The 19,647-nt window shown below is 43.7% G+C and overlaps 3 protein-coding genes across 11 annotated transcripts in view; 2 read left to right on the forward strand and 1 right to left on the reverse strand.

Moving 5' to 3' along the window:
* Window positions 1-4,073, forward strand: part of LOC118504307 (protein slit-like) — an 83,706-nt gene extending 79,633 nt beyond the window's left edge. Inside the window, exon 3 of the mRNA XM_036038611.1 lies at window positions 543-4,073. Coding sequence (XP_035894504.1) covers window positions 543-690 — 148 coding nt within the window. The 3' untranslated portion in view covers window positions 691-4,073. The remainder of the gene's footprint in view (window positions 1-542) is intronic.
* Window positions 4,074-4,486: 413 nt separating this feature from the next.
* LOC118504306 (tRNA-dihydrouridine(20a/20b) synthase [NAD(P)+]-like) lies at window positions 4,487-7,111 on the forward strand. Of its 3 annotated transcripts, none has more exons than XM_036038607.1 (5): window positions 4,487-4,670; window positions 4,759-4,880; window positions 4,939-5,014; window positions 5,077-5,474; window positions 6,565-7,111. In XM_036038607.1, the coding sequence occupies exons 1-5, from the start codon at window positions 4,576-4,578 to the stop codon at window positions 7,077-7,079; spliced, it is 1,206 nt and encodes a 401-aa protein (XP_035894500.1). In that variant the 5' UTR covers window positions 4,487-4,575; the 3' UTR covers window positions 7,080-7,111. The 3 variants fall into 3 exon arrangements, with proteins under 3 accessions (XP_035894500.1, XP_035894502.1, XP_035894501.1); XM_036038609.1 differs by having other exon boundaries at window positions 4,497-4,656; window positions 4,721-4,880; XM_036038608.1 differs by having other exon boundaries at window positions 4,497-4,656.
* A 405-nt stretch (window positions 7,112-7,516) lies between these two features.
* The window catches only part of LOC118504304 (amyloid-beta-like protein), a 70,158-nt gene continuing 58,027 nt past the window's right edge, over window positions 7,517-19,647 (reverse strand). For 4 of the 7 annotated variants that reach the window (XM_036038600.1, XM_036038602.1, XM_036038601.1 and 1 more), the window contains exons 6-12: window positions 17,918-18,423; window positions 17,699-17,872; window positions 16,636-16,785; window positions 15,165-15,925; window positions 14,838-14,982; window positions 14,390-14,566; window positions 7,517-14,322 (exon numbers count right to left, since the gene is read on the reverse strand). In XM_036038600.1, the coding sequence (XP_035894493.1) occupies window positions 14,221-14,322; window positions 14,390-14,566; window positions 14,838-14,982; window positions 15,165-15,925; window positions 16,636-16,785; window positions 17,699-17,872; window positions 17,918-18,423 (2,015 nt within the window). In that variant the 3' untranslated portion in view covers window positions 7,517-14,220. The remainder of the gene's footprint in view (window positions 14,323-14,389; window positions 14,567-14,837; window positions 14,983-15,164; window positions 15,926-16,635; window positions 16,786-17,698; window positions 17,873-17,917; window positions 18,424-19,647) is intronic. The other 3 variants (XM_036038606.1, XM_036038605.1, XM_036038604.1) reach the window with 3 other exon arrangements.

The following is a 19,647-nucleotide window of genomic DNA, read 5'->3' on the forward strand; positions in this document are numbered from 1 at the left end:
ATTTGACTACAGCAGCTACACACTCACACACACACATTTTCTTTTTTTCTTTTATTGTAGAAAACTTCGTAGTGATCGCATAAAAGCAATGCCAAATTAATTCCTATCCAGTGTAATCTATTTCGATGTGTTTGCTTTTGTATGACCCAATTATCATAAATCACTCCAGCAATGTGGTAAAATCATTAAAACGACGACTGTTTGTGTTTTTCCAAAATAGATCGATTCTAATTTGTTGTGGTCATCTCGTGTGCTAAAGCAGATGGTTTTTAATTTAGTTGCGCCTTGGAATTTGAATGGTTTTTTTTGCTTTTGGTGATTTTTCATTTGCATGGAACACCATTATTCACATTTTTGTGTGCTTAAGTTAACATCTTCCAAGGTACGCATCATCAAGATAGTCGTAAATTTCGATGAAACCAAAATGTTCAATATGTTGTTTTTAAAATTACTTACTTACTTACTGCTGTACCAGAGCGTGTATTCAAGGGAGTGCCAGCCCTACGAACTCACTAAAATTTCTCCCATTTTCTAATTTTCAGTACTCTACCAGGTTTTCCGGAATGCCACACCTTTCAGAAAGTACATTTGCATCCGATTGTCAACTTTCCTGGTTGGCCTATGCCACACCGTACACTCGATGTCGTTTGCTCGGACAGCACGTGGCGGATCTGCTTGAATGTTAGTTAGGATGAGCACCGTTCTCACCAAACGGCCGGGTTCTGCCGACGACGTGTGTCCGGTCCACTGGATTTCAGCCACATAATTGTTGTATGCTCCAAACGAGTGAATAGAGGACCTAGTTACACAACCACATTGATCACACGCAACGGCTTTGTTCTGTCTGTCCATCGTCCTTTGAGAATAAAACATTGTATGGGTTTGGCATAGGATACTCCTATCGATGACAGAGCCCTCAATGTTTGTCCTGGAGTTTGGCACGAAGATCCACTGAATTACGTACATCCAATCAACCTCACAAAGGAAATGCGGTTACTCATACACCAGAGAAAGTAACTCGAAGGCCGACTGCTTGCCTTCATGAATAATTCCCATCGATTGTGTTGGGCAACACTTCTTGGAGTCACATCAATTTGCTACACTTAATGCTGTACAGTATGTGCATGCTTTGTGCAATTCTACGGTCATTAAAGTATACACGACACGAACCATAAGCTGCACGGGCAAATGTACAGTAGTCGCCGTGGAACCCGCATTGACTCACGTTCTTATAAAAATTTGCCACCATAAACTAATTTCCCTCTTCATTATGCGACACACGCAAACGTGTTATGAACTTTTTTTTTATTTTGCTACCTTCTCCCATGTTCATCATAATTATGGAAGCGCAGTGCAACGGGCCGGTAGCACCCAAACACGTCCAACACTTGGCGCGAAACCATATCAAACGTGATAGGACACTAATTTATTTTCCCCAGCATTCTAATGAAGTTTCCAGCAGCAGCGGCCACGGTACGGTGGTTTCCATTTTGCCTTGTTTTCCGTTCACAATAAAATGCAAATTGCATTCAAACATAATCTCATCCGTGGTGGCTCACGTGGCGGATAAAAACGGCAGCTTCCGGCAGATGAAGCTTACCGAGCAGAAACGAAAATAAAAATCCTGCTAGTAGATTTAAACCAATCAAATCCACCACAAAATGGCTCTGATCCAATGGTACTCCGGCCCGGCGTACTCTATCAGCCCGAACGCACGCTTTGTAATTGCACGCATTTGAAAGGAGGTCAAACGGTGGATTTGGTTGAACGCTACTCAACTGTGCCACACGATTGGAGCGACGAATTTTTGCTGCAAATGGGACCATCCATTTTTCCACGTTCGTGCTCCGTGTCCCGTGCACTTCTCGTGCATTTCCTGCCGCAGGGTAACAAACTCATAAACCTCACGCTCACTTGCCGTGTCGTCTATCATCATCATCAACACCGTCACCCGAATGGTTGGTGACGTTGTAAGAACCGCGAAAACCAGAAGCAATCTCGGCACCACACACCTGTACACAGCAACATACCCCGAGGACCCTGCACCAGGATCGCTCGCCCTCCGCACGCTCAGGATTCATTTTCCGAGCCACAACTGCATACGTGACACTCATGAATATGTAAATGTTAATTTATGCCACCTCCGTGTGTGTTCATCATGGACAATTTGTGTGTTTGTGAGCGTCCTGCATGGATTTTCGATAAAGCAGTCCAGTGTGACGAGGATTGGGTTTGCGAATTTCACACTTCGTGCAGTGTGTGTAACAGATGAACGACTGACTACCGGTTAGAAAAAGTGGAAAATGGACACCAGGCCCATGCAGCACTCTTGTGTTTGGATCAATGCAATCAAATTACTAAACGGACCGGTCCAAAATGTTCCAACGCAGTTCGGCAACGTGTCTAGACCAGTGGCAATGGTTTGTGTGTGTCGTGTATTATTTTGTGTTCTTTTTACACCGTTTTCAATATCAACTATGTGATGGGTAGTCCTTTTGAGTTCGATGCATTTCCGTTAACAATATCTTAACAAAGATAGACTTGTCAAATAAGAATATTTTGCGAGTCTTCTACGATATCATCAATAGACTAGCGCCCTTAACATTTCTATGCGAATAAAAGCAATGGAGCCCAGAAGGGGTCCGCTCAGCAGCGTGGGTACCAAAGCCAGGGAGGAATAAAATATTTAACACAACCCGTAATCTTAGTTGCAGCTAAACAGGACGTAAAATTCTTATCATAAGTGAACAGAGCAACGGTTTCCATCCTTGATCCATACAACCTAAAAAAACTCTACGTTGAATCCCCTTTTTACGCCAAGGATAACTCCTTTGCATAATTTTAACAAACTGGAACCTAGAGTGTTTTTTTTGGCAAAATTATCGTAATAAAATTAAGAGTTTACCGACTGGCGTTTTCAAAGGATTGATCTAACCCTGCTGCTGCTGCAATGAACGCTAACGAAATAAGTTGAGTGTGTAAAAACGTATGAAGGATCGGCGCAGTCAATCTAACCTGTTGTCAATATGCAGATAATTTTATCCTCGACTTTGAGTAATCAATCCACTTCTATCGTACATGATGCGTCATGACTATAATTTAATTAATCATTTTTGGTTTGACAGACTCGCTCAAGACCATAACTTAAATAATAAGTAATCGTAGTTTTGAGAGATGAAAATGTATTTATCTATTTGGGCTTTTCTTAAATTGATACATACCTGATTATATCATAATTGCGAATGAATCCTCGAATGAACAATATCTACTGTTCCTTGCGTACCAACCCATTCATTCCCATACTTACAGAAGCACTCCTGTTATTTGTGGTAACATCTCAATTCCATCCGATCCTAGTTTTGAAGCACCGCACTTGAAACTCTCCAATCGAAATCCCCTTGACGCAAGAATATTTCGGAAACCTCAAAGCAGTATGGTGAGCTATGGGACTCGGAAGGGAACCGAAGACTCATAACCATTTTCTCATTTATTTCAGACATTTGTGTTTGTGACCTTTGCTCACTAATTAATGCTCATTTATTTGCGCTTGTTCACTTAAACGTCTTAGTTTGGCAGCTTGGAGCATGAATGCAGAGCCAAGTCAAACCATTTGACAATGATTCTCAAAATTAATTTGGAGCGAAAGTATGGTTCGCGTGCTAAAATTCTCTTGTTAGCTCGTGTTTTACTGCGAGCGGACAATAATTTAATTAGATTAAAGATCTAAGATTGCACGTTGTCTACTGGTAATTTTTTTAGCTTGAGTGCTTTGGTATGCACCCATCATTGGGTGCTCTCTTCGTTTAAAGTCATTGTCTAATACCTACAAAGTCTAATGATCTCATCAATAATATTTCGTTGAATTTGAACTTTAATTAATAAAGTAAAGATATTACACACATTAAACACATTGACCTCAAGCATTTAACATAGGGTGGAGATAGTTAAAACATTTTATATTTTATGACCCACAGTTATACCTGGCTTTGCCGTAGTAATATAAATAAAAAATTTCATCTGGAAACCTTTAATAATGAGTTAATACTGGATTTGTTATTAATAGGAACTAAAATGCGTTTGGAGGAAAAGTAAAACGTGTACATTAAAAAAATTTACCAACCGCAATTATCCCCCTACATTTCAAATTTGAAATGGTTCTAAAACCGATTTAAATCAATTCCGACAAATTGTACTAAAACTTGCGACACAGTACGAAAACGCTTTAACTGTTTTAGAACTTTTTTCCTGCTTTGTGTACAAATTATAGAGTTTCTGCTTGATAGGCGTTATTTATCACTGTTCAACAGCATAAAATTTGGTCAATTTCTTCAAAATGTTAAAAAGTCAACAGTTTTTGTTAGAAGAAAAAATATTGATGTCGGATATATTTGAGAGACCACGTTCTCTTCAGTTTGACGTATGTGGTGTCTCTTTCTATCAAAGCATTCGCTCTTTTTCGCTGCCATTTGACAGCTCAAGAGAAACGTAAACAAATTGTATTGATATTTTTGCAAAACCGCGTGCTGACCGGAATCCGAAAGTGTGTTTACTGCGGCATCATTTTACAATCAAACAATGAAAGAAAAAACCAACATTAGGGAATTGTTTAGCTCAGCGGCTGAACGAAACACATATCTTAAGATTTGTGCACCGATGGTAAGATACAGCAAGTACGAATCTTCACCTTAAATTCATAATTCCTTTCTATTTTGTTGTGCAGGCAGTAATGTTGAGTTGAATCGTTCTCTTCCATCACAGATTAGAGTTTCGCAGTTTGGTTCGCACGTACGGAACAGATTTAGCATTTACCAGCATGATCATGGCTGATTCGTTCTGTAAAAGCGAAAAAGCCCGTCTAAATGAGTTCACAACTCACAAAGGTAAGGACGTTTATGAGTGTTGCCAATAATTGTTACTCAATGCCTTGTTTTTATTCAGACGACACGCCGCTGGTTGCCCAGTTTGCCGCTAATAATACGATTGATTTTCTGTCCGCCAGCGAAATGGTTTTCCCGTAAGTTGCATTTAACGTATTTGTAATGAGCTATTCTTACAATTTTTTTGTGTGTGTTTCAGCTATGTCGATGGTGTCGACCTGAACTGCGGATGCCCACAGCGCTGGGCAATGGCTGAAGGGTACGGAAGTGCATTGTTAAACACGCCCGAACTTATAGCCGATATGCTGGGCACGGTGCGCCGCAACATGCCAAGCTCGTTCAGCGTTTCGGTAAAGGTACGGTTGCTTTCAAGCACTAATCAAAAACGCACAATCGACATGTGCCGCCAGCTGGAGGCCACCGGTATTACATTCCTGACCGTGCACGGCCGTACGGCGCCCGAGATGACGAAGGTACCGGTGCACAGGGAAGCACTGCAGGAAATAAAACAATCCATTGCAATCCCCATGGTTGCCAATGGTGATATCTTCACGCTGGACGATGCCGAACAAATGTATTCACAAACAAAGTGTGACGGTAAGTATCCAAGCAACTACACCTAGTGTATGGCGAAAGAGATGGGTAAAGCGGGACAATTTATTGCCATGAAGAATTTGTATTGTTAACACTTTGCTTAATTTAAATTCATGTCTGCCAATCTATTCGAAAGCGATGTTAGCGATGACGATCCGGGCTGGTTAGTGGCATGTTCGCCGAATGTGTTGATGTCCTGGTTGAGCTCGATGATCGATTGCTGGTGACTGGTAATTTTGTTTATACCTTCCGAGAGATCACGAATTACTTTGAACAATGCGTTCAACTCCGGGGTATCCTGAACGACTTTGGTACGCTGTGTGTCTTTTCTAACGACATTCAGTTGCTCGAGTGATTTCGTTACATCGAGTCGATTGTTAGCATCATGGACGAGCGTAATTTCGCGTGATGTTTCCATTGCAGCTGCTGACGTTGCTGTGTGGGGATCTGAATCAGCCAAGCTGTTCGTGCTCATACGTTCGCTCAGGTTTTCGAACGATATGGATGAAAGAGTTTCCTGCGCGTTAACGAATATGTTATACGTGTCATCCAACTCCATCCGAATGTTGTTGATTCGCTGCTGAATGAGATCTTCGTTGGAATGGTGCAATTCCGCCAAGGCAATGGCGGAAGTACCCGGCTGCAGCTCGCGCGCGTTTTCCATTTTAGGTTGTATTTTTGAAATGTATTTGTTTCTTCGTCCTTAATGGATTTTGTGGTTTTTCACGAGAAAAACTCGCCTTTTTAAGGGAATGGATGGAGCGATTTCCCAACACAACTAGCAAAAGACACCACAGTAGTACGGTCAGCAATTGTTCGACATATAGGAAAATAACTAGCCGGTTGCCATGGGTAACCAAAGCACACCAATATTGGAATGTAGTTGGTAAGCAGCAACGATGGTTTGTTTGGTTTGTGTTATCTGAATTTTGTTTTTTGTTTGACACCATGCTACGACGAAGCTAAATATTTTAATGATTTTATAGTTTTAGTTCTACGGTTTCATAATGTCAAATCACTGTCCCGCTTGAATCATTATGCCGCAAGTCAATGGTGTTATTCTAGAACAATAAGGTCACTCTATATATTCCAGGCATAATGGCAGCTCGTGGCATACTTTCCAATCCGGCCCTATTTTCGGGTCACAAAAGCACCCCGGTGGAGTGTGTAAAACGATGGTTAAACATTTGCCAGCAAGCTGATACCGACATCACGTACCAATGCATGCACCATCACTTTTCGTTCATGACCGAATCGCTGCTTACAAAACGACTACGCTTGGAGCTGAACAATTTGTCCAAAGAGAAGCAAAATGTGTTCGAGTTCATTCGAGCGCACTTGCCAATCGATAGTGTTGTTGACGATGTATCCTTGCAAGATTACCCCGAAAAGTTAAGCTGTTCGTACAACGATCAAATCTATCGCCAACGGGCTGCTGAACAAGGTGCAAAGAACGGTAGTACTGTGGCAGATGGTTGTGCATACGATCCGGAAGCGTCGGATGGTAATTTCTTTCGGAGCAAACGGGCGGAACTGGACGACGATGTAGCGGAAGATGTCGATGGAGTCGCGTTTATGGACGGTGGAAGCCTTTTGTTTGACGAGTGAAAATTACAATAAATGAATAATTTTTCGACATATCGACGGTATTCTTAGGCTACCACTTATATCCGATGTAATTTTAAAGTAATGAATTGTTCTAAATATTCTTCTGCGTGGACGGCAAATTGAACCTGACGGCGAATCGCAAAGCGGTAGCTTGTAATCCTCATCAACAGATGGCGCTACATATTACATTTTGAGCTACATTTTTGTTGCAACGTGTTTGTTGATAGAATCAAAAAATTTCTAAGCTAAAAATTTAAAAGAAACATAAATAAATTGAAAAAAAAATATAAGAAGAAAATAAAAGCTCAACTCCACCGATGCAAGAACTAATAATAATGTTCCACTAACATCCGGTTGCTTCATCTTCACTCTGCTGACAAAAGCATACGCAGTGGAGTTCTTCCTGCACAAAATGATGCACCATTTATATAGATACCTCGTTTTTATAGTACTTTTTATTTAAACATTGTTTTTCCATCTTTTTACTGCTGTTTTTCATACATACATCGTCAACACACGCCACACTCGTTAACACATAGGATGTTGTGATATTGTGTTTATCTGTTCTGTTTGCTGTTGATTTGCTTTAGCCTGCTTCATTTAACTCTATGCTTGCATTTGTTTTTCTTTTTCTTCTCTCCGATGATCATTTCGCCCTACCATCATGGCTGTACCACACTCCCGTTTGAGCTTTGCTTGTGACGCGTTACTGTGGCTGTGTGTGTGAAGGTGTGTGACTAGATTTAAAAGGGCCTGGTCTTTATTTTAAACTGCTGTTTGAATGCCCCCCCGTTTCGGGGGGAGTGCTAACTTAACCAAAACCATCAGAACGTCGGTCTAGTTCTAGTGTGCTCATCGGAATCTTTGTGTTTGGAATCGAAATCATGTCTTGGGTTTTCTCCCACGGGAGTGTACTTTCTGTACGCGGGTGTCTTTGTGTGTGTATGTTTCTGTTAGTGTGCCTTTGATTTCTACTAGTACTTTCTTTCGGTTTTGTTTGTTTTTTATCAAAATTGGAATCTTTAGTACTCGCCCATCTAGTAGCTTATCGTAACCTTACCGCTCATGCACCGGGTGAGTAGGAAGGTCAGCATCGTAACAACAGTATAGCATCAAAAAACTGGGAAATGTTAGTAATCAACCCATACACGGAGAAACGAAAACACAAGCGGAATATTTTGATTTAGCACGTGGTACGTACCTTGCATTAAACATTGTTGATTTTTCGAGTATAGACTTGGGTGTGTGTGTGTGTGTGTGTGTGTGTGTGTGACGTTTTTTTATTTTTTGTTTGCTCTGGCTTGTAGTTATATGTTCAGTGTTTAAAGTGTTCGATCGGTACTGTTATTTGCTGGATTATTATTGACTGCTGGACAAACTAACAAGCAATTTGTTTGCGCTGCATATTTACCTTTTCGTACATCTGCTCCATTTATCGTACCATGGTAATACTATGCAGCCGGGTTGGTTTTTGGGTATCCACTTTTCATTAAGTACTTCATTTTCTATTCTTTTTTTTTGCATTCTTCTCATTGGACTCGAAATTCCACGTGTTCCGAACAACTAGCGACACGCGATTGTATCTCTTGACAATAGAAGGCTTGGAAGGTTTTCTTCACTACAACACGGATCGTAAGTCGTGTACAGATGTGCCATCGAATTTCTAGACATTGTGAGCGAAAAGGTTGCCAATGTTCTAGTGCAGCTCACCGAGATAAACCGCTTGACAGCCAGTACAAGTGCTGCCTGGGAACACACCAAAAAAGCATAAATACATCAGAGAAGAAGCTGTCCATGACGAGCTTTCGGAAAAGTGCTCTACCAACTAACCCACCAATGCGCCTTACACATCGTTTCTCATCTTGTCTGTTCCGATTTTCACCAAATAGGAAATGGGAGGTTCCCCTGCTTTCTTGCGTGTACGAGTGCGTATGCTCGCCATACTGTTTGCATCATCTGTCCGCTTGGTTATAGAAGGGTTTTGCTGTTGTTAAGTGTAATTACACCAATAGCACGCGTTTACATCCCTTTACCTTCCCTGTCCATTCTTTCCATTGTGTATGATCACCTATTAAAACTAATCTGTAAATGTTTACATCATTACACTTATATGTGTGTTGTATATAAATATATTCATACTTATACATGATATATAATCTATTCTATGCATTCATTCTGGGCAGTCCCACCGCTTACATGGTTCGCTACAGTTTGCCTTTACCAGCTCATGATCTCTTTCCTGTCCGCTGTTAACCTCCTTGCTCTCGTAACGCATCGTTCGCTTTATTATTGTTTTGCCTTCTTGCTTATAGTGTTGTTGCCGTAGATGTTTAGTACTAGTTTTTTGTTTACGTTTTTCCCATCTTTTTTTTTCCTATTCTTTATACATAGATTATATATATGCTGTGTGTGTTTTTGTGTGTGTGTCTGCTGTTTTATTACGGTTCTTCGCTTCATTTAGTATGCTTTCTTTTACTGCTGTTTATTATGCTGCATTTTGAGTCATGTTTGTTTTATATTTTAAAAATTTCATTTAATCTGTTTACGAGCCAGTTCATCGAAATGTATAGGTATAGTAGGTAGACCAGTGGGGATCACTGACACCCATCAACCAAACCAATTGAAACTAGGTAAAGTAGGGTTAGATACTGTTAGTAAATAGTTAGTGACGGTAAAGTATGGTAGGAGGCTCTAGCTAGAAGCCTATGGTGACCACTGCCCGCTCTCGGGAACAGCTTACCGTAAAAGCAGGGACAGGTAAAAAATGATAGAAAACTCAAGGAAATGGTGTGTGTGTTTTTCTCGTATTTTCTCGTAGAACACACTGCCATCCTCAAGGTGAAAACACGTATATGAATAGGGCAACGCGATTAGCGATAATGTAACGGAAAACCAATAGTAGTGCATGATGATGCTTTTAAGCCTTATATAGAGTCCACTGGCAATCAGTGACTAGAAGCGTCTGGGGATAAGATTGTTCAGCGCTGCTCCAGCGAAAAGTTCTATACTAATTTCGCTCCGCACCGTTCACCCAACAGCAGTGGTAGCAGAGGAAGCAATGTTGATGAATAGTTTGCGCTTCTCAGTCGCACGACCAGACATCATGCCAGCTTTATGTTTGTGTAGAGATTCAGCAAGCGTTTTACAGTGCTGTGCAGAGCACTCATATTCTACCAGCAGCTTTTGCTGCTTCATTAGGAGTTCATTTATAGATATCAACTCTGCTCCCCTGCTTGGCGTACTAAGCAGGACGATCAGACCGAAGATAAGGGTGAGTGGGGAGGGAAGGGAAATGTGGGCGTAAGGGGGAGGGTGGTTTGGGAAATGGGAGACTTAATGACACACTATCGATAAGATTTGTTTTGTTTTGTTTCACTTGTCTCTAACACCTATGTTTAACGCGCGTCGCAAAATCCTACAAAAATGGACGAATTTTCTTTGCCTAGGATGCAATTTTCCGACTGTAATCTCTTCTGAGTGATTGGATTGTGTTGCGAGTTGTTTTGTTTTTGTTTTTCTTAATTTCCCCTTTGTGCAGCTGCTGCCTGCCTGCCTGCCTGCCTGCCTGCCTGTCTGGCCTTCCTAAGCTACCAATCATCTTTTCCCAAACCTCCCGTTTGTATGTATGTTGTGTATGTGTGTGAGGTTTTTTTTTATCCTGGAGAATGGTCGCTAAAGAACTTTTGTCAAGCCACAGCATCCGTTTCAACGTTGGGCGTTTGCACCGAGGGGGAAAAAGCGTTTGGCGTAGCAGCCCTTGATGGGAGGTTCGGGTGGCCGTGCATACAAAACATGCCTGCATGTGGACTGCACAATGCACTCGGAATGCATTGGTGAATGTCTCGGAATGCTGCGTGTGTCTACCATTTGTTTCTTGTTCATTTTGTGTTGGTTTGTTTGCTACAAATCGGAAGAAGCTCTCGTATTGTTTCTCTTGTCAGTTTTACGTTTGTCTTTATTTGGTTTGTAAATTATTGTTGATACACATCCGCATGTGCGCGATGACAGTGGAAATTGGGCTTCGCAATGCGTTCTGAATCACATTCGCTCACACACTCACACACACATACACACACAGCTACACTGCAACTGCACCACGATCAATAGTTCGAAAGCGTGTTCGATTAGAGAGAATATTGGCGAGCTCTACCGAGGCTTTAGCGGATCCAATGCTGGGTAACGAGGTGTGTGTTTCTTGGTGAAAATAAAATCAAATCTGGTATTGGATAGTTTATTGCGCTTATGTTTCTGAAACCATCCTTGTTGCCTTTTTTGTCTTTTTTTGTTTATTCATTTATAGTTGAAAAATAATGGCCTGATTATGGAATGCAGAATATGTGCAGTGTGTGCAGTGTGTGCAGTGTGTGTGTGTGTGTGTGTGTGTGTGTGTGTGTGTGTGTGTGTGTGTGTGTGTGTGTGGTGTGTGTGTGTGTGTGTGTGTGTGTGTGTGTGTGTGTGTGTGTGTGTGTGTGTGTGTGTGTGTGTGTGTGTGTGTGTGTGTGTGTGTGTGTGTGTGTGTGTGTGTGTGTGTGTGTGTGTGTGTGTGTGTGTGTGTGTGTGTGTGTGTGTGTGTGTGTGTGTGTGTGTGTGTGTGTGTGTGTGTGTGTGTGTGTGTGTGTGTGTGTGTGTGTGTGTGTGTGTGTGTGTGTGTGTGTGTGTGTGTGTGTGTGTGTGTGTGTGTGTGTGTGTGTGTGTGTGTGTGTGTGTGTGTGTGTGTGTGTGTGTGTGTGTGTGTGTGTGTGTGTGTGTGTGTGTGTGTGTGTGTGTGTGTGTGTGTGTGTGTGTGTGTGTGTGTGTGTGTGTGTGTGTGTGTGTGTGTGTGTGTTTGTGTGTGTGTGTGTGTGTGTGTGTGTGTGTGTGTGTGTGTGTGTGTATGTGTGTTTGCCTGTACGTAGAACTAAGTCCTGTTTTTGTTCGTGTTGCCTTTCTAGCGCAATCGTAGCTATTGTTTCGGGGATCCTTTTGCTAATACTTTCGATCCTGTAATGCTTGTTTGTAACGCTTTTGTTCTGTTCACTTGTAAATATATATATATAGCAGACGCGTTTGCCACTTACTTTGCTTTGTTTGTTATTGTTTGTTTGTTTGTTTGTTTGTTTGTTAAGGTAGTATAAATATGAAATTTCAAAGCGTATAGCAGGTGTGTATTACAAAAAATATATGTATATACTTCAATAGCTGTTCGATACGTACGCGTACATACTGTTCTTAGGTAGTTTGTCGCCTTCTGCAGACAGTTATGCTTGGATTGAATGTATGCTCTGTAGTGTGAGTGTTGTTGGGTGCACACGCGTTCGCTTTCATGCGAAACTTGCTTATTGTGAGTGGTGCGCGTTCCACCAACGGCAAAGCACCCTGTTTCGCGCTTCGTTGGTGGAATGCGTGTGCTGCCTGGCCGCCAAAAACCGTGAAGCGAATATATATATATATATAGATCTAATGCAATTTGTTGTATAATGTACGTTTATTTATGCATGTATATTCTTACAAGCTTATCAAATGAGAAGTTCGAGTGTGTGTGTGTGTGTGTGTGTGTGTGTGTACTGTGTGAGTTGGCGCATTCTAGTTGTGGCACCGTCCGCTCACCACCCAACACCCGGCTATGGACTTTGAAGCATGTAGTTTTTTTTGTTTTGAGAAGGGATTAGGGGTGTCCGGTGAATGTGTGTTGAGTGCCGGCAAACCTGAGCTGCAATAACCGATCGGTTGTAGAAAATTAATAACTAATTAGCTACTTAGCTATCTAACTATCCTGCGCCTAAATGGGGAGGGAAATCGGTGTCTTTCTGGTTCTGGCTTGGCAGATCGCGCACCGTGACAACAGCGGGCAACATCGGCTGTGTCTGCCACTGGTTTGCGGTTTGGTTATTGTTCCTTCGGAGCTATGTGGATGTGTGTTGCGATTAATGCACATTTCGAGCGCCGTTCAACCATTGCGAACCATCTCGTACGATACATGTCTCTAAGAGGCGCAGCAAGAGCTTCAACTATAATTAGTGACTGTGTTTTCTATTCTTTGGTAGCGTCGTGCTCTACGTCTGGTCTCGTACAGTCGAGAGTGATAAAGAGGCGTATAGGTTGTGTAAGATAGGTGAAAGTATAAAAAAGGGCTTAAAACACCAAACCAAAGTTGCAGAACGTTTTGTTTTCTTTTTTTCATTTTGTTTCTTGCTTTGCGATCACACGCACAATCGCTCGCTAGTAGTAACTCAGCTCGGTTGTTGTTGTTTGTTTGCATTTGAATAGTTTGCATTTGTAAGCTAGTTTAGATGTTCAAATTTTCCCCTTTTTTCTACATGCAAAAGGACACTCCGTGAGTTGGCTTTTTGTTACAATCACCCCAAAAAAAAACTTTCTTTTTAGTTAGTTTTTTTTTCGCTTCCTTTTCATAAATTTAAGATTGTTCTTTATTGCAGCGAATTGGATGGTACGGTTTAGCACGCTTTGGCCTACACGTACCACCACGCATACACACACACATTCCGAGGGGATCTTTTGCTTCCACTTAAAGACGAGTTTTATACGCACGATGTACTGCGGTTCATTATGCCTCCTCCAGAGGATAGGACTAGAACGAGTGTATTAACAAAGAGTATTGACCAGTATCGACAGAGAAAAAAAAAACAAATCCTACAACTTTTGTGTGTGTGTGCGCTTGTCACGCGTTTGCTCAGTTTAATGGTTTTAGTTTTTACATGTTTCTTTTTTAGAAGAAAACAAAAATACGACAAAACTACGCATTCGCATAACCGTGCTCAGTTACGCGATGGTATAGCTGGTAGATAGAGTTCAGTTTCAAGTACACTGTCGTTGGTGGCGTGTATTTTGTGTAACGGGTTTGTTTGGTTGTTCTGCTTCATTGTGTGTGTGTGTGTGTGTATTTTTTTTACGTGTGTCACATTTTCAACTACCATGTTTTGTTTGTTTGTTTACCACAAATATCGATTTTCCACCCTTTTCACTCGCTGTTGACAGACTTCCCTTTTGTTTCATGTGACATTAACCGTACCGCTCAAGGATCTTGACTCTGGAGTACGTAAGGTGTTTCTCGCTTTCAACTCCGGCCAACAATAAGACCAATGGGGTGGTATTATGGCCCAGGCCGGAGATGATGATGATGATGTTTACCAGCCCTTGGAACTTATTCCTTGATCTCGAAATACTTGTATGTTGGGTTCTCGTACCCATTGATCTGCATGTTGGCCACATGTCGTTCCTCTGGGGTGACTGGAGCACCGACCGCCTGGAAGTACGAATAACAATGCGTTAGCTGGATGGCCACTGTTTTGCGCGCTTAACGCAAAACATACCTGATCGACCTCGACGAATCCTTGAGCATGAGGTGATCGGGAAGCTTTCCATTTGGCTACAGCGACACCAACGAATACCGCAGCCATGAGGGCAACTCCGGCGAATCCTACCGTGAAGTATACGTTCTTGCTGTCGCGTCCACTGGAGCTGTAGACTTCGCGCCGAACTGAGTAGCTCTGTAGCGAGGATAAAAACGAATAAATCTTTTATTTAAATTTGTACCGAAAAAAAAAACAAATTGCTATAGTACGTTTACGGATTTGTCTATGCTATAGATGCTTTTATTACAACACTTGAATTGCTTCAGGAGTCCCATAGCATGTTTTTAAGCAGACTTTAATTGCTACAAATGGCCAGCAGGCGCAACACTGCTAATTGAAACAATTCTACTGGCAAACGGAAGTTTGTCCCGTTTCCTGAAACTACACTACACCGTCCGTCACTTACCGGTTCACCGTGGCCAATGTCGTGGGCCAGAACGTGTTGCATCTTCGGTTCGGCTTCCTGATGGGCGACGGCCGCAGCCACCTCCTCAACGGCGCGCTGTACCGCATCGTCGTCCACGGTCGGCAGAGCCGTCGGCTGTGGGCTCCTGCAGCACAAACCGGAAACGAAACAAAGTTGACACAACGCAACACCCGAATGATTAATTAAGCGAGAAACGGGAAGTTAGCAAAGGAAGTCAATCTGGCTAATTACGGCCCATCATGACCTCTCATCTTTCGCATGCCTAGGGACGAGAAAACGTTGGTTTTATATGTGTGATGTACTTACGTCACGGCCGCTTCCTCAGAGTAATCCTTCGTGGTGTCGGTTTCCTTTTGAGTTTCCATGTCCGGCTGCTGTTTCTGGGTTTGTGGCTGGTCCGAGAGCGTCGGTTGTTGGGTTTGCATCGATTGTTGCTGTTGCGATGCGGCGAAGGTGGCAGCAATCATTTGAGCTTGCTGTTGTTGTTGTTGCTGCTGCTGCTGCTGCTGCTGTTGCTGCTGTTGTTGCTGTTGAGCCTGCTGTTGCTTTTGCTGTTGCTGCTGTTGTTGCTGCTGTTGCTGTTGCTTGTAAGCGGCTTCCATCTTCTTAGCCTCTAGACGCAGCTTCTCTTCGCGAATCTTCTCGCGCTCTTGCGCTCGCTGCTCCTTCCGTTGCTTTTCGGCCAATCGCTGACGCTCCTTTTCGCTGACCTTGCGCTCAATCTCCATGCGATACTTGTCGAGGATGGCCGCTTCTGCTTCCTCCGTCATGGCCAGCATCGAGCCGGGCGTTTCGTCCTTGGAGCGCAGCGCCTGAATGTAATCATCCATCAGCTGGGACAGCTTTACCGATAGTTCGGGGTAGCGCTTGAGCATGGCCATCGATTGATTCACGGCCCGGTCAATGTCGACCAGACGCTCCAGCGTGCGGGGTCGCTCGGATGCGGCTGCTTCCAGTCCACCGGTGCCACCCGAACCGAGCAGATGCCGATAGTGTGATAAAGCATGGGCACGATCCTTGTGAAGAGCACGTAGCAGCTTCTGCAAACACTTTTCCACCCGATGAGACTGGTTTGGGAAATGGGCAGAAGAAAACAGGGATAAAAAATTATGTGGCGCGTGGCAATATAGAACAATGTTGAATGAGTTTTCCGACCTTAAGCCAACACGTTGGACGTAGTGGCGATAAGTTTAATTACAGTTTACAAAACGAATCAGCTCAGAATGTTCGTAAACATGCTTGTGACGGGTCGAATGTAGGTCACGGAGCCACACAGAGCAAACATATTTTCTGCGTTGTTCCCTTACGCCATTTCTCCCACGAGAAAATGACTTGTATCCCGTCACGTTTCTACACATCACGTACGGCAAAATTCGAACAAATTCGATCCAAAACACAACCACACAACTCATCAGTTTTTGCACCCGAAAAACAAAGTTCATTAAAATTGTGGAATAAACCGGATTTCCAGCCATGTTCGGTACATGGTGCGGAACGTGCCTGACTCTGCATGGCATAACGAGCACGTACACGCACCCGGACGACATCCGACGACGCTGTTGCGATGCATCGACCACGAACCCAAATACAGCGGAACCGATGGCCATTAGTTAGCAGGCGTTCGAATTTCTCCCCTTGTGGCGGATATTCTCGCCCGAAACAACGCGGAAATGGACATCCGCACAAAAATTTCACAAAGGGGGATAGAAAAAAGGAACCCACGTTTGCCCAGCTACATGCAGCTTAACATTGGGAACTTATGACGCGGACAACTTACGCTCGGTGGTTGCTCCGTGAGGGCTTGGGTGTAGCACGTCATGGCCTCTCGTTTGCGCTGGTTGATGTGGGCGAGGACCCGCTGCTGATGCATGGCCGCCAGCTGATGCTTCTCGGAGTTGCCTTCCTCTTCCAGTGCCTGCACAGAAGTCTAAAATATTACACGAACGAACGGGGGTGGCCATGTTGGGTGGCCAGATTTTAGTTACGAACGAGACCGTTAAACTCATGTCACCATTTTGAAGGATTTGTGGCTTCTGCTATTGTGTTTTGTTTTTTTGATACGCAAGAATTAACTACGAGCAAATCAAACTCCAAAAATCCGGCTCTAAACGGGCGCAACGAACAAGCGAACGAGTGCTAGTGCAAAACCGGAGTGCATACGGTGCATGTACGCATGTGACAGGGTTGATATTGGCGTGGCAATAATCGTTAGGTTTCAGGATAGAGAAGAAGAAAGAACAGACCAATGGTCCTCGGAAATAGGGCAATTGTATCATGTGGGAAGGTTTCGACTTTAGTTAGGGACCGTTTATGGACGGTCATTTTATTGCTTTTGTGGAGATCTGGTCATGCACTCTAAAGCAAGGAAACAAAAACTAGGGAAACAAAACCTTTTTTTCTCTGGTAAAACGCATCATGTCGCTGCAGTCGACAGCTAATCTATATTGCACTCGTTTGGTTGTTTGAAGGGCCGGAATAGTCTCTACCTACACTAGTGCGCTAAAATGTTACTACATGGTCGCGGTAACCATTATTATCACCATCATCAGTAAGCAGTAAAACTCACAACCGCAACCGGGCTGCCAAAACCGAACGACTTTTGAACGGGCTTGAAGGGAAAGTGCGGCAAGAAACTCGATTTCATACCAAACGCGATTCAAATGTTCGGCTCAAAACAGGACATGATTTTACTGTCAGCTAAACGTTTGTGATAGGAATGAAGAAGCGTATACTGAGGAGGGCATGCATGCAATAGTGTTTGTGACCACTAAACAAGAAGTAACGAAAGAGCTATGGATGAACAAACGAAAGCGTCGAAGGTGATCGGGGTGTCGGCTTACCTGGAACCGGGCCGTCATTCGCTGCTTGAACGTTTGCGCCGACTTGGGATCGGCCAGCCGCATGTCCTGGTACTTTTCCTCCAGATCGGACCAGTCCTTCATGACGCGCGTCACCTTCTCGCGGTGGCTCTCCTCGAGCCGCTGCTGGGCTTCCTGAAATTCGGCGTGCAAATTCTACGAACAGTATATACAAACATCAATTTCGTGGCTCGTACATACCTTGAAGCTCTGGTGCTCGTTGCGCGGGTCAAAGTGCGTAAAGTACGGGTCCGGTGTCGGGATGGCAGTGATCGGCGTGGTGACCAGATCGATGGTACCCGATTTTTCCGTCGAGCTGGCGGCGTATCCACCCGCGTACAGCATACCGCCGATGGGGCCTCCGATGTCTGCCTGCTGCTTTTTGAGCGCATCCTTGGCAACCGTTGCCGGTGGCGGTGTAGTGAAGCTGTCCCATGCGGCCGAACCAGTGTCGATCGAATCTGCGCCAGACGGTTTGTCGCTGCCGGAATCGAAATCTTCGTCCGAATCGTATTCGTCGTCATCGCTTTCGATTGGTTCGTCTCCCAGCATCTCTTCGTCCTCCTCATCGTCCATGTCGTCATCGTCCTCGTCGTCCTCGGAGTTGTTGTCCGATACGCCATCCGAACCATCGTCCAGAGCTGGCAGCATGTCCGTGTCCTGTGGCAACACTGGCAGATCAGTTTTCTTCACCTTCATCGGAACGGCTAGAGGGAAGGAAAGAGAGAACAAACAAAATGGCGGTTCATTAAAGCAATTCACAAACAGTGGTCCCTTTCAAAGTTTTGGTTTGACAAAGGTTTCAAGTGCCCCGAATGTTTCGCCATAAAGAAAATCCTCCAAAACGATAATGATGATACGATTCGATTAAGCGGTAAAGTGTTGCCCATTAATCAGCGAGACGCAACCATTAATACGGCCTTTGGCTAATGCTTGACGATGGTTCGCTGTGCCATCACCATCGATCGGCATCATCTGGAGAATCCTTACGCCCCTGGGTTTGGGTGCCATCGAACGTAAAACGAAACCCAACGCTAAAAGTCAATGTCGCTGTTGTTTATCTGCATCGCAGCTTTGGTGCTTTCGCTTGTTGGACACTTAAAAACTCGCTAAGGAAGTGCACCGTGGGAGCTTATGTGCCTGGGTATTGATGTGCCAGTGTAAAAGCAGATTGGATGAGGACAACATTGAGCTCGCAAAAGATAGAAAGACTCGCGAGGCACAGCGACGTTTTTTTTCCCAATGTTGTACTTTTCAAAAGAATAGAGCATACACGAATACTGGCAAAATTGCGCCACTTGCAGACGGTCAGAGGATATACTAAAAAAACTGCTCGGAAAGCAAAATAAAAACGAACTGTCAAAGCCCATTAATCGTTCGCACCCTCGCAGCCCGTTTCGTCAGGGTACAAAATCACTGGTCCGGAAGCTATCGAACCAATATCGGGGAACGGATTTTTTTCTCTTCTTGCCCAAATGATTCGTTCTCGGTACAATAATCGAATCGATTCATCAGCCTCAGCTTTATGCAGAGTGTGAATCTTGTCGTGTGCGAACGACAAACAGTAACCCTGGCATCCTGGGTGACAGATGACGATGCAGGGAAGGGTGGTCCATGACAAAATCTGTCCTTAGTTATAGCTCCATACATGGGTACCGCGAAACCAAATGGTTGTTTGTTTGGAATTTTCCGCAATGATGGTGGGTGTCCTTTCTGTTTTCCTGCACGGATGGACACCCTTCCGTTCTGAGAACCTGCGTCTCGTCAAAGCCACTCCAGCCGGTGAAGGAAAGTGAACATTTATTATTATCACCTTTTATATGCCGGATACTGCAATTTTCCGGTTGTGGAGTGGAGCGACATGGTTCGTGGTTTGATATCGAACAGTTTTACGATCGTGAAGGGACGTTCGATGATGTGTGAAGAAAAGC

Source organism: Anopheles stephensi, chromosome 2 (assembly GCF_013141755.1).
Source record: "Anopheles stephensi strain Indian chromosome 2, UCI_ANSTEP_V1.0, whole genome shotgun sequence".
Lineage (NCBI taxonomy): Eukaryota > Metazoa > Arthropoda > Insecta > Diptera > Culicidae > Anopheles > Anopheles stephensi.